This window comes from Mytilus edulis, chromosome 8 (assembly GCF_963676685.1).
Source record: "Mytilus edulis chromosome 8, xbMytEdul2.2, whole genome shotgun sequence".
Lineage (NCBI taxonomy): Eukaryota > Metazoa > Mollusca > Bivalvia > Mytilida > Mytilidae > Mytilus > Mytilus edulis.
Window position 1 is genome coordinate 64,165,895 of NC_092351.1, and position 14,923 is coordinate 64,180,817.

The following is a 14,923-nucleotide window of genomic DNA, read 5'->3' on the forward strand; positions in this document are numbered from 1 at the left end:
AAAATAAGCAGCATAGCAATTGACAAAGACATGAACTTATATGCAGGAGAAAAAACAATTCAAAAAGGCAAAAGACAATCTGCTCAAATTCATATTTTTGAAATTATGTAATGCACTTTGATTATGAATTAAAATTTAATAGCAAAACTATTTGCCTACTTTACCAATGTACTGTCAGATGCGGGTTTTTTTTGTAATTACCTATACTTCTTTTTATCTATAAGATGATACATTTATGACAAAAAAGAGAATCAAACTTATTGTATTGGGATTTAAATACAGGTTTCCTTCCACAAAATTATTTGCACAAACAACATTTCAACATGTTCAAGGTCATTTATGATCTATTTGTCTATTTATAGATACATTCACATACAGATTATTTCTGCAATTTTTTTCTTCAGAACATTAAGTGTAATCAATAAGTGTTTAATGCATTTCATTTCATCATCTAGAATATTTTTATTTTTATTTCAGGGATAATGTATTCGTTTAATTTGTTCAATTTCGTTTAAAAAAACTGGCCTTATCTATCATGATCCAATTTCCCAAATGTAAATGGTTACGTTCAGCATCTATAGAATCCCAAGAATTTTATTTTTTAATGAAATCAAACAATTTTTAATTTTTGGCCCTTTGAACCAGAATGTGGAGCAAATTGATAGAAGGCTCAAAAATCAAAAATCGAAATAGAGAGTTAGATTCAGCATATTAAAGAACCCCATATATTCAAATTTTGCTTAAGTCAAACAAAGTTTTATTTTGGATCTCAATTTGGACCAACTTAAAAACTGGACCAAAAATCAATAATATAGCTGCACACTTAGATTCAACATATTAAAAAAATGGCTGTTGTTGTTTTTTTTGTGTTCATCCATTAGATAGATTAGTATATTTCTTTTCAGACTGCTGTATTTTTTTTTTATTATAAGAGGTATACAGACAAAGTAAGTGCTTGAAAAATGCTCAGGAGAGCATGAACTGTATGTCATGCAATCATTTTAGTAAAATTTTCATCAAACAACTAGAACCTGCATTTTCAGGTACCGTAATTAACATGTAAAAGGTTTAAATTATCATATTTGTGTTGAATTTTGAATAAAAACAACTTTTAATCTTCATTTATTTTGTTGTTAAATCTGCCATATAATAAAGAAGACACCAGTTGCTCGATTCCATAGTGTACTTGCACCATACACAATTAATGTATAATATAATAGTTGTGCAAACATGTGGCTCTGTCCTCAAATTTTCAGTTAACCTGTTCCCCCTTTTTTACTTCTGGTAAAAATCTACCAAATCATATTTCCATATAAGCAGCATATTTTTAGTTTTCACATTTGCTTTTGTCAAAATATCTTCTACTGCATGCTTTTGCCATAAAAATTCCTGTGAAACCAATTGCAAACGGGACCTTGTATATCCTCTATTTATACAAGGAAAACTAAAGAGGACCAAAATAAAACCAAATGGTTACAAGTCTAGACGAAAAATCCATCATAATCATGACATATGCTGTGAACAGCAGAGGAGGGCAGCGTACATCATCGCCGCATATTTCATTGTGTATTTAGTGCATAGAGTTGAAAGGGTTAATTTTGAAGATTTTTAATTTGAACCAATTTGAAGAAATGTTACAAAAATGAAAAAAAAATCTGAATACATGGTTAAATTCTGCATATTAACATGATTAAAGAACACCAGTATTACATTTTTTTATGAATTCAAACAAAGTTAAATTTTGGACCCTAGAGACTTTAAAGGGGCACTAGCTATTTTATTTTGCTCAATCATTAAGAAATGCAAATAGCGAAATAATAATTCGCTTTTAGCAGCCAGCATGCTTCAATTTGGTCAAAATAAACAAAATAACATTGATTATGAATTATTCACTTGCAAGTGAATAATTCGACCTCATTGAATCCATATTCATGTGAACTTCAATTTAACCCCTTAACTTGAGATAGATAACACATGAATTGTATGTGTAAAGTTATTTAAAGGAAAAGAATGTCAACATTGAAAGTGAAACAAAATCACTTGATTGACTAAATTGATCCACAATTAATCATTCGTATTCAGGTAAAAACGATTATTACCACTTATTTCCCATCTATAATATGAAATTAAATAGACCTAGAACAGTCCAACAGCTAAATCTATTTATATCTATATTTATGTTTTCATCACTTATATGGTCATCAGATGACTTAAGAGGTCAACTCGATAATTAATTAGATGGCGTTCATACTAAAATACACATGAAACTAAGCTACATTTTTTTCATTCCAGTGTCCTGTTAATTGTTTATCTTAGACTTTTAATAATTTGGATAAATGCTTTACATTGTCATAAATGAGAATTTGATTAAAAATTGGTGAATATGAATTCGACGGCTAGTGGCCCTTTAATATGGTTCAATACAAAAACATGACTCAAACTCCAAATACAGCATTAGATTCTTCATATTAAAACACCCTTTTTAGAACTCAAGACTTTTAATTCAACCCCATTGAAATAAGTCAGGAAATAATCAAGTTATACAAAGCATTACAAAAGTATTGTTTTTTGGTCCCTAAATTTTCCTAAAAGGTTGGGGTCATTACCCAAAAATTCAACCAACCCTTTCTTTTATATTATGAAACCTTGTCATAGCAATCCATAGACTTATACTCACATTATTGTCAACAAATCAGAAATTCCTAGTTCCCCCTCCCTAAATTGAACCCCAAATACCTACAAGATTTGGGACAGATTCATCATATCAAAACACCTTAAGAACTAAAGACTTTTTAATTAAACCCTATTCAAATTGGTCTTTAATTTATCAATTGATACAAAATATTGCAAAAGGATTGTTTAGGTCCCTTTTTCCTTAATGTTAAGAGTCATAACCCCAAAGTCAATTCAAACATTCCATTTAAGGTATATAGAGCTTGGTTATGTTGGTGGTAAATTTCTTTTCTCTTCGTTCTTTTAACATTAAGGTAGATAGGATGCCTTCTTCCATCTTGGATTTGGAAAAGCCAGAAAACAATGTCTAGATCTTTAATAGAATGTGCAAATTTTTAGAGTAGTAGGTAATTCATGTGTAAGAACTTTCAATTCAATATAGAAAATGACATGTTTTATCATATTTATGGTTGTATTTTACAAAAAACAGAAAACCTTTGTTTGATTAAATTTTTTCCACTTTTGCCACATAAAGGAAGGCAACTCAAATAATTCATTTTAAGGTACTTTTACAATAGAAAGTGTTAGGGATTTGCCTATTTTATAATGTAGCAAGAAAAAGGGTCTGGTGACCCTATTTTTTCTTTTTCTTAACCCTTTCCTCCATAATGACGACTTTTGATGCCACCCCCCTTTACTCCATAATGACGCCTTTTGACGCCTGTGTAGTGCCTCAGTTGAAACATATTAACCAACGAAAAACTTCATTAGACATAAACAAAATTGTATCTAATATAAAAAGGATATTCATGAGAAAATCTGACTGGAATTTAATTGATGAAATATTTGTTTTCGCAATGCATTTTAATACTTTTAAACTGATGATTATTTTTTATTGAAAAAATCTTATGCGAATCAAGTGTGTAAAAAAAAATCCATGGAGAAAAGGGTTAACAGAAAGCATACTATTAAAGCTATCTTCTAATAAGTAAAATCAATATTCTATGATGTAGTTTGAGCTTTATTGCAGAAAATTGGGTTTTCCATGCATAATCTGTACAAAATCTTTCAATTTTGAACAGCGTGTAGCATGAAAATAAGCCTGTGACCCATTCTTTTTATTATTTTTTTTTAAAGCATGATATAAACTACATTTTGGCAAATTATTAAAAAAATTCTATGGATTATAATGTGTACATCCCATCTAACTTAAATGATATTAATGCAGATCGATCATAGTAACTAAAAACTGATTGTCAGTTATCTCCTGATATGAAAATCGTGCCTTTACTAATATTACAAAACAAATAACAATGAGAAACATTATATTGTCCTGGTTGCATACTAATAGGAGATATATATGTCTAAAGAGAGCCGTGGGTCTTCCATCACATACACATTTATAACACATGCAGATTTTTATCTTTACATGGATAAATTGTCCAAATAAAAGGAACATTGTCAGTATCGTCATGTGTTAATGTGGGTTTTTTTTGGGGAGTGGGGGGTGGAGGGGGAGTGAAGGTGAGCGATTTATATACTGTTAATTCAGAAATTATTGCTAAAAATGTGACAGGGTTGTAATCGTAATAATTAAACTTGCATTTCAATTTTTTGTTATATGAATTAAACACGATTTTTCTCAATATCTCAAAAATTTAAATCGCATTTCAGTAAAAAATGACAAAATCACAATATGAAATGCACAAAATTTCTGAATTTACAGTATTTAAATAGTTTGGTGTTAATTGCAAATCTAAGATTGTTCCTATTAAATTAATACAACTTATAAGATATTGACAGATTGTTTGGACTCCTGCATATTGAAGACTCCCTGATATTTTCTTTTTTGGTTAAATGTTATATGATGTCTCCTTTGTTCAACAAGTATTTTATCACATAACCTCAATCATAAATGCTGATAACAGATTTATTTATAGTTTGTTAATATTTATACATGATATAGTTGGTAAGATAACACACCAAATCTTTGTACTTTGGACCTGTCTGATGATTCTAATGTAAAATTATAGGGCTTTTTCAAAGATATGCCTTCAATATTTATGTACCTCACTTTAATTTTCTTACGAAGTATGATTTTTAAGTATGAAAAAGTAAAAATCAAAGACATTTTAATTATTTGTTTACTTCATTAGTGTTATATTACAATTATTGGGGCCTTAAGCTTGAAGAATTTTTTTTAAATTTCCTGTATTTCTTTCCTTTTGAGACTTTCCCTCATTTCTGTATATCTATACTGAACTATTAATTTATATGTTATTCAGAATTTATCATAATATTTGAAATGGCCTCCTCTACAACTGAGAAAATGTTTACCCCAATTCATTGTCAGATTTGTGATATTTCTTCAGATTTAAAATGGATGTGTTCAGACTGTGATTTGTACTTCTGTGCCAACTGTGATTTAAAATTCCATGGAAAAAATAAAATTTTGGCAGGACATACGAAAATTAACATTGAACATTGCAGCACTGAAAATATCACTGAGCTAATTCGTAAAGCTGAATTTGAGAACATAACCTGTAGCTTACATAAGGAACAAAAATGTGATTTATTTTGCAGAGACTGTCATTACCCAATCTGCAAAATATGTGTTTCAGCAGACACACACAAAAACCATGAACTGACATCAATTGAAGACATGCTAAATGAGAAAATCATCGATAAAAAAGATTTTGAAAACAGAACTGGAACATATTTTAATCATTATGCACAAACTGTCAATGAACTTGAATGTATGCTTGAAAAGGCAAAAGAAAAATACAACAGGACTAGGGAGAATATTTTAAAAACAGAAAAAGAGTCAATTAGTGCAACGAAAGATTATGTTACATCCCTGGGGAAAAAAATGGAATCAGAGTTGAACCACATTACAAAAAGGTTAAAAGAGGAAATCAAATTAGTCGGTAGCGTAAAAAGGAAGCTTCAAAAGCAAGCGGAATTAACGCAAGCTCTTACACCATTGAAAATTCTTACAAAAAAATATAATAAAAATCTGTTTTATCAAGTTAATGATTATGTTTATCGTCAGAGACTTAAACAAACTTGTTTTATAACAAAACAATTTGATAAAAGAAGCCTATTTGGAAATGCAATTGAAAAAAAATTGAGGGCCAATTTACTTAAAGGTCCTGATCTTAAGCATATTACTTCATTTAAAACAAAACTGAATGGAATTTCAAAACTTTTACCGATGGATAATTCTAAAGCAATGATAGCCAGCTACAAAGAAGAAATTTTGCAGAAAATTATGTTTGAAAAATCTGAAATAAAACATGAACAGGAATTATTGGAGACAAAAGTTGCGAGTATGGACCTTATTTCCAATGCGATTAGTGACAATCAATTTGAAACATCTGAAATAAAAGATGAACAGGAATTTTTGGAAACAGAAGATGCAGGGATGGACATTATTCCCAATACGATTAGTGACAATCAACTTGAAAAATCTGAAATAAAAGATGAACAGGAATTTTTGGAATCAGAAGATGACGATATGGACTTTAAGTCCAATCTTTTTAGTGACGATGAGTGTAAAGGATTTGAAATATTAGTTGAACAGGAACTATCAAAAACAAAAGTTTTCGATATGGACATTATGCCAAATGGCGACATTCTGCTATCAGTTCAAGAATGTGAGCTTAAACTGTTGAAGGGAAAAGAAATCATTGATCATGTTTCATTTCATTCATTTTCCCCACTGAAAACTTTTGGCATCCATGTTAACAAAAACAATGAAATTATTGTTGGAATAAGTGCTGGATTTCCTGGTGAAGAAGACAAAAAACCAAAACCAGGAAAAGTTGTGGTTCTAAATTTGGATGGAATGGTAAAAAGAATACATGAATCAAACAAGGACCAATATTGGAGAGAATGGTGTGTATGTCCTACCAGAATAGTGACTGACCAAGACAATACCATCTACTTTATAGACATTTTTAAGAAATCATATTATAGTCACCGAGAAAATTATAGAATAATGAGTTTAGAAAATGAAGGGAGGGTTGTTGGAATAGATCAAGAGGGTAAATCAAAATGGACATATAATGGTACTAAATCTCAGCAATATAGTAGAGATGTTTTTTTCTCTCCAAAAGATCTAGCTGTAATTAATTCCACTGGCTGTATTTTGATTTATGAATTTCTAGATGATAACAGAATTAGTTCACCTGTTTTCCACATCTTATCACAAGATGGCAATGTGATTGGATACTCTGAATTGTATAAAACTGAAATGAGCTCTAAAATAAACAATTTAAGATTTTTAAGAGGTTTAGCAATTGACAAAGACAGAAAGTTGAATCTTTGGGAAGAGACTGACTCTTATTATTCTAAGAATACAAAAATTCATGTATTAGAGTTGTTATAGCAGTACCAGACTGCAGAGTTATGTTTTAGAAAGATTTTTTAAAATATAAAATACTTTAAACTATAGCTTTATTTATTACAAAACTTTCAGTCTTAAATCTAGAATTATACACTACACTACACTTAAGGCAGATTTTGTGATTCCCAAATGTTCATGATTGCAGTTCTAAATTGTACAGGAGAGACAAAATGTATAGATGCTCCCCTGCATCAACCTGTCATTATTATTAGGGAGTTGACACTAGCATCTTCATTTCAGAAATCCTGTTTTTTTTCTTTTTTCCCCCACTTCCTGCTTTTTATGTTAAAATTGCATTTTTTTTACCCACTTGAAACACATTTCAACTTTTTTGCATCCTACATGTATATCAAACAAACCATTTTTTTAATCCCCTATATACAACATTCCACAGCATGTCATTCCTTTCTTCTACCATGAGAATAAAACACACAATAACTTGAATAAAATAAGCTAAGCTTTTGAAATAAATGTGGGTTATTTTCAAAAAATTTGAGTAAACCAGGTTACAGTAGGCAGGTCACAATTGAGAAGTAAAAGAAGGCATGTCACAGATGGCATGGCACAGAAGCAGGTGGACCTGCCAAGAACAATCTGAGCTGTACTATATATTTCAATAAAAGATTGCAAAAAAAAACCTACTCAAGTTGATTTTTTAAATGCTCACATATAACATGTTCAAAAACAGCATATATAAAAAGGAAAAAGAAGATGTGGTATAGTTGCCATGAGACAACTCTCACAAGATACTAAACGATACAGAAATTAAAAGCTATAAGTCACCGTACAGCCTTCAATAATGAGCAATGTTCATACCACATAGTCAGCTATAAAAGGCCCTGAAATCACAAATGTAGAACAATTCAAAAAAGAAAACTGACAGCCTAACTAATGTACAAAAACATTAACGAAAAGCAAATATGTAAAACAGCAAAAAACGACAACCACTGAATTGAAGGCACCTGAATTTGGGACAGGTTAATACATACAGAATGTGGCAGAGTTAAACATGTAAGCAGGATCCCAACTCTTCCCTAATCTGGGACAGTGGTGTAAAAGTACAACACAAGAACAAGCTATAAATAATAGTTGAAAAATGCTTAACTATAAGATGAATACATATATAGAAAAACATCTTACAGATATCTCTTGTTTCAATCAACTTAGTCCAAAAACAAGAATACAAGCTATGAGTTATCAGGTCATGTAGGATACATATAAATACATTGTTGAGACATCAATCCAAGAATACAAAAAAAATCATAACAACTAGGTTAGGTACCCATTCTTGTAAAAGTTTTCATCTGATTTACATACGCGAGTTGGTGAAAACAAGGAAGGCATGGAAATCCCTTAGACTGATTATCAGGTTGTCTGCATATTTATATAAAAATATCAGCTGTGAGTCACAAAAATGAAACTTGATGCCTGAATTATGAAAACAACCTGATGAATTCATAAGTCATGCTTAGACAGAACATGACATGAATAAATCTTAAAGTGAGTATGAAAGATAAAAATCACTAACAATTTTAAAAGTACAAAAACAATAAGATGGTATAACTAAAGACAACAAAAGTATCTGTCTTGGGACAGGCATTTTGATTTATGGCGAAGGTGTTGCTGTTGATAATTTCTGTCTATCTTTTGAAGTTATTGGTCCAAATGTTAAAAAGACTAAAAGTTATCATTGAAGGGCATTTACTCCTATAAGGGGTTACATATTTACAGTTCTTAAGACAAGTGCTAAACTGTCAATATGTGCCGGTCCCCCATCATGGATCTGTAATGCACCAATAGTCATTTATTATTGGAATTCATTCTTGTTTTTGTTTGTTGTTTTGTACATAAATCAGGATATTGGCTGATTTGAATATTCTTACATTGCGTATATATGACAGACTTGATATATCGAAATTATGCAGTGACTGTACTAAATGTAAACAGGTTAATATAATTGTAGGGATGTATGGCAGATCTAAATACCTGTTCCATCACTTTAAGTTTCTCTCTGACTTCATGTTCAGTTATGGTTTTAACATTGGCTGATGAGATGGCCACAATTCTTTCTCTTTCTTTCACTTTTTTTTCTCTTTCGTGTATCTTCTTGTTTTCCATCTTTACACAGAATATTAAATATAATTAATCTGTGATCAGAAAATCTCTAACACCAAATTAAATTATCTTAAACAACTTTAAATTAATAGTTTACTGGACTTTACAAAATGTATTTTTTCCTGATTTAGATTAATAAAATGAAATCCAAGTCTTGAAATAGGATTTTTCATATTTATTATCCAAGAGTTATTTTTTTCAGTTGCTTTATATATTTTTAGGGCGAGTGAATTATTTGACTCAAGTATATGAAGCCAATATTTTATTGCTTAAAATTCTATTCTGGTATATAAAGGCAATCTATTCAGCTCAGCTAAACATGCAGCATTTGATGCTTTACAATGTACTCCTAGAATTTCTTTAATAAATTTATACTGCAAGTGTTCAAAGGGATCTGAATCCCTGTGTTGTTTGCCTATTCCCCATACTTCACTACCGTATAGAGCAATAGGTACAACTAGCTAGGGAGTCAAATAATTTTTCTGATAGCTTGCATTGGTTATTCAGTCCAATTGTTTTTCTTTAATTTTAAAAAGTGCTTTTCTACCCTTTTCAACAAGCAATGAGCTGCACAGATTTGGATTTCCTGTATGCTGCCGTACCATGTCAAGGTAGCAGTATGATTTGACAGTTTTTCAGGACAGGAATTCGTTATTATATCTAAAAAAAATATTATGGGTTTTTCCATTTGAGTTAAATATAATGACTTTTGATTTGTTTATGTTAAGGGAGCAACCATTTGATTTTTATGGGGGGGAGGGGGGGCTAGGATGAAATTTGAAAAAATAGACAGGACAGGAGTTTTGAGAAAAAAAAGGCAGGATGAGCATCTTGGCAAAAAAAAAAGGCAGGATGACAATTTGGGTAAAAAAAATAAACTATTAAAAAAAAGGCAGGACCGAATAGAGTAAAAAATAAAAAGGCAGGACAGAGATAACAACTAAAAAAAAAGCAAGACAAAATTTTTCATCCTAGCCCACCACCCCCCCCCCCCCCCCCCCCCCCCCCCCCCCCCATAAAAATCAAATGGTAGCTCCCTAACTTCTAGTTTCCAGCATTTACAAAAAACACTAAGATTATTTAAAGCTGTTTGTAATCCCTTTTCAGAATTTGATAATAAAACTAAATCATCTGCAAATAAAAGGGAATTTATTGTTGTATCTCCAATTACAATGGGATCTGTATTAGCATCTTGGAGACTTTTTACCAAATTATTTATGTAAAGATTAAATAATAATGGACTGAGAACATCTCCCTATTTAACGCCACAGTTGGAGACAAATTCTTCACTGAGACCATTTTTTGGAATTTAATTCTACATGTAGTATCGTCATACATAGAATGAATCATATTAAAAAGTTTACAGGACAATTTAAGCTCCAAAAGGATATAAAATAATCCATTTCTTCAAACTGTGTCAAAGGCTTTCTTGAGATCAACAAAGGCAGCAAACACCTTCTGTTTCTTATTTTTCTTTTGTTCTATTATAGATTTTAAGGTGAAGATGTGATCTGAGGTACGGGATTTTTTCTTTAAATCCAATTTGGTTTTCACTAATAATGTTGTGTTCATTCATGAGTTTTGTAATTCTTATATATATAATTTTATTGAATAATTTTCCCAGATTAGAGGTTATAGAAATACCTCTGTAGTTTGAAGGGTCCAGCTTATTGCCCTTTTCGTGTGTTAATGAAATGAAACTTTCTTTCCATACCTTAGGAAATGTTCCTTCTTTGATGATTAGGTTTAATAATTTAGTTAAAGGGTCAACTAGTACAGGTATACCATATTTAATCATTTCATTTGAAATCAAGTCCTTTGCACTGGATTTACCATTTTTTAAGGTTTTAGAGGCTTTAATTATTTCATATTATGCTATTGGTTGGTTATAGGACATATTATCATTGTTTTTAGTGTATTTATTAGCTCATCTATTTTTTTAAGGATAGTTTTATGAAATGTACTGTGCTTTGGTCGAGCTTCACAAGAATTTAAATTTTTGAAGAAGTTATAGAATGTTTGCTCGTCCAGTTTTTCTGTAGTATTATTTTCTGATGCTCGTTTCAATTTATTAAGTAAGTCCCAGAAGGATTTGGGGTCACTTTTGATATTATTGGACAAATCAGAACATATTTTATTCTTGCATATTTTTTATTCTTGTTTACATTTTCGCCTCAATTTTGAGCGGTAAGAGTAGTATTCTTTTCTGTAAGCTCCATTAAATGGAAATTTATTTATAAGAAATGCATATTAGTATTAGTGTAGAGTAACGATTTATAGCTTCTGAATCCCATAAAAATTAATCTGGGAGTGGTTTTAAATGGTATGCTTGTTGGGTTTTAGTATTGTCATAAAAAGTGGTTAACAAGGTACAGCTTATTGCACAATGATCTGATAATGTTGTAAAGTCATGCACAGTAAAACTATTTATGGTGTGACCATTGCCATCATCAAAATTATTTATCGTAATCATTGTGAAGCGGACAAACAACAATACTAAACATCATAAAGTAAACCAAATACGTAGCAACACGAGCTCCATCAATCCTCCGGAGTGTTCCGGAAGAGTTTTGCAGTTCCTTTTTCAAAGTCAAATTTAAAAAAATCGCCGATATGTTATCCGTATGCAGTGAACTCAACATGACCTTTCTCGTAAAAATCCGGTCATCGCAATACGCATCGATCTGTCATTTAAATAAACTATTACCCATTATACGTGTTATACACGTGCTCAATATCCATGCTTCTTGGTTGAATGTTTATTCTAAGGTGACATTTCTACATTTCCAAAACACGACAATTTATTAATGCTGTCATATTTTCACATCATAATAGACCGCGAGAAATTGTTTTTGACGACTATACGCATGATACGGATGCATAAAAAAATGATAAAATCGTGCAGAGAAGACTACGTTTATGATATATACATCCATTGGTTCAAAAATTGGATAAACATTATGTTTCTCCTGTCACTCGTTTCTTATGACTTTAACAAGCTAAATATGTTAATAATTTACTTCCGGTTTTTCTCGCGATCGAGAAAAAGAGGACAGGATTGTGGTTATAACAATATATGGAACATATCGAAAGTCATATGTGAAACCGATATACATAAAGTCGACAGTAGTTTACCGCTTTTCAACAACAAGAGGAACACTAAAGTGTAAAAATACAGACGTTAACATACAAAGACAGGAACTATATGACAAAAACAGCCAAATTCGTGACTTGTTACTGCACATTATCAGTCAGAATGGTAGGATGAACCTGGTTTTATGGCTATATAAACCGCCAGCTTATATGGCAATGTTAAAATATCTCTAAGATGACAACACTGCGTGAGATGAATTAAAGTCAAACAAACCAAGATAACCTCCGTAAAAGTATCGAAAAGAAGACTTCAACTTTATAACTTTGGACTATTGATGCTATATAGATAGCTTAGAAGCAGTTACCCTCTGCTAAATTGATATGATAGGAACCGTAAAACTAGAATATTCTTTTAACTCGAAAAATATGCAGCTGGAGTGTTGCAACGCAGAAATGAAACATTCACAACTTGAAAATTGAAATCATCTCTTTTTCAACATTTCTATTGATTAAAGTTTGATGGGATTTATAGTGACTAAATTTGTAATTGCACTTTATTTCATTATTTCAATTGATAAACGGTTGTTTTGCTATTTCTATGATATCCATCAGTGTGTCCAACTAGACGTAGACCTTCAGAATCAATTGCTAAAGTGCCACAAAAAGGCAGGTGAGATGTACCTTCTGTATAAAACACTGTATATGTAGTTCCTATTCCTTCCTGATTTACACAATGTATCATTCCTGGTGTATCGAGAACAAACATTAGATCTTCACTGTTCGTTGCTAAATCATAAGGTATGAAATTGGGGGAATTTGAACCTTCGTATTTCCAATTTAATGACCCTACGGATTTAAACACAACACTCTCATCATCTTTCATATTATTGTCGACATCAATAACACATATCGATTTTTCATAATTGATTACAATTTTCAAAGGACACTTAAACAGTTTTTGTTTCGTTTTTTTTTTTATCATGTTCGTATGTATTTACAACCTCCTTTTCAGCATTTAATACTAAAACTTTACCGCTAGTGTCAAGTTCGTTTACAACATTCGAAGATGAAAGGCCATCCAAAATTTCGTTTTCTTTACCAACACAAATGCCATATGTATCGAAAGACTTAAAGCTTTGGAAAAGCCCCAACTTTCCTTCCAAATCCCATATATTTAGTTTAGAACTTTTCATTGAGAGGAGAACCTTGCTATTTTTCATGAGTGCCATATATCATAAACTTTAATACCGTTGTGCTGTTTTTCAACAACTATATCGTTATTTTCAATCTTAACTTGTAATAGTGCTTCTGTTACACTAGAAAAAATCACACGGTCTTTTTCATAACACAAAAATTTTGATAAATCCTTTAAATCTGGTTTTAACACATGGTGGAATTCATACTTTGGACCACTATCTAAAGCACCAAAGAAGTTTTGTAAAGAAGTTTTTACATCTTTCAGGCACACATTCACTTTTGACTGTTGAAGTTTCATTTGATATATATATTTTTTTGTCTTCAATTTCTCACAGGGAGTACGCGTAGTCTTTAATATTTCCAAAACGTGTTGCGACGGTAGTGTTAGATTTATGGATTCCTTTTTTTTTTCTCTATTTTTTTTTCTGTGTTCGGCGACCTCAGTTTGTCTACTGCTGATAATTTTTTTTAGTCATTTCCAATTCATCATTCAGTGTTTTCAAAAGGTGTCCACTATACCTTTTTAAAATATTACTAAGTTCCAGATCTCTTTGAATAATTGCACTTCGTGTCTCTGTATACTCCTTTCGCCCATTGTCAAACGATACATTACTTCGACGTTCTTCTTCTATACATCTAGCTATCTCGTCTTCTGTTTCGTTCTTCACATCGTTAAGAATTTTCATTTTTTTTTTATCATAAACGTCGCTTATTTCATTCAGAGCACGATCTCTGTGTGAATTTTCTATTATACATTATGAAGTGTTACAAATTTGCACTCAAAACAAGCTTCACTTTTGGTTCACGTGATTCGCACAGAATTTTTTTCCCAACTGAGCCATTTGAATACATTGGGTTTCTTCTTTCTGTCCTAAATCTTTAATGTCAATAATGACATGATCCTTCAATAATTTACTTTTTGAATGTAACTTTAAATTCATGGGATGGCAATTATCACAGAACAGTAAATCACACTCATTGCATTTCCATTTTAAATTTGTTGTCTGCTCACATAGTGGACATGTTGCAGTAGATTGTGCTTTTTGAACTGATCTAGAGAGCGACATAGTTCCTATCTTCCCCTCTGAAGAATGACTGCGGGTAACTAGATTGTTAACTAGTTTGTTATGGAAACCTATAATGTTTTTTTGTATGTTCTCTTAAATGGACTCTTTAATTGTTGAAAAGCAAATATTTACCCTTTCAAAGCTTTGATAAGTGTACAATAAAAATATCACATGCATCGTTTTTTAATAAGTAAAAATGACATTTCATGTACATCTTGTATGCCTAATTCAATAAAAAAAAACCTTTAACAACCTGAATTAGGTTTGCTATTCAGTCTTCTTTTTATATATTTTAGATTTTGTGATAATATTAGATGTATATATATAATTCATTTAAATATATGTGATTAGCAACGGCTATACATAGTGC

The 14,923-nt window shown here is 31.0% G+C and overlaps 1 protein-coding gene across 1 annotated transcript in view; it reads right to left on the minus strand.

The window, feature by feature from the left end:
• Positions 1-14,172, minus strand: part of LOC139484282 (coiled-coil domain-containing protein 138-like) — a 35,575-nt gene extending 21,403 nt beyond the window's left edge. Inside the window, exons 1-5 of the mRNA XM_071268017.1 lie at positions 14,022-14,172; positions 13,538-13,705; positions 12,971-13,135; positions 10,610-10,749; positions 9,068-9,199 (exon numbers count right to left, since the gene is read on the minus strand). Coding sequence (XP_071124118.1) covers positions 9,068-9,199; positions 10,610-10,749; positions 12,971-13,135; positions 13,538-13,705; positions 14,022-14,172 — 756 coding nt within the window. The remainder of the gene's footprint in view (positions 1-9,067; positions 9,200-10,609; positions 10,750-12,970; positions 13,136-13,537; positions 13,706-14,021) is intronic.
• Positions 14,173-14,923: the final 751 nt, after the last annotated feature.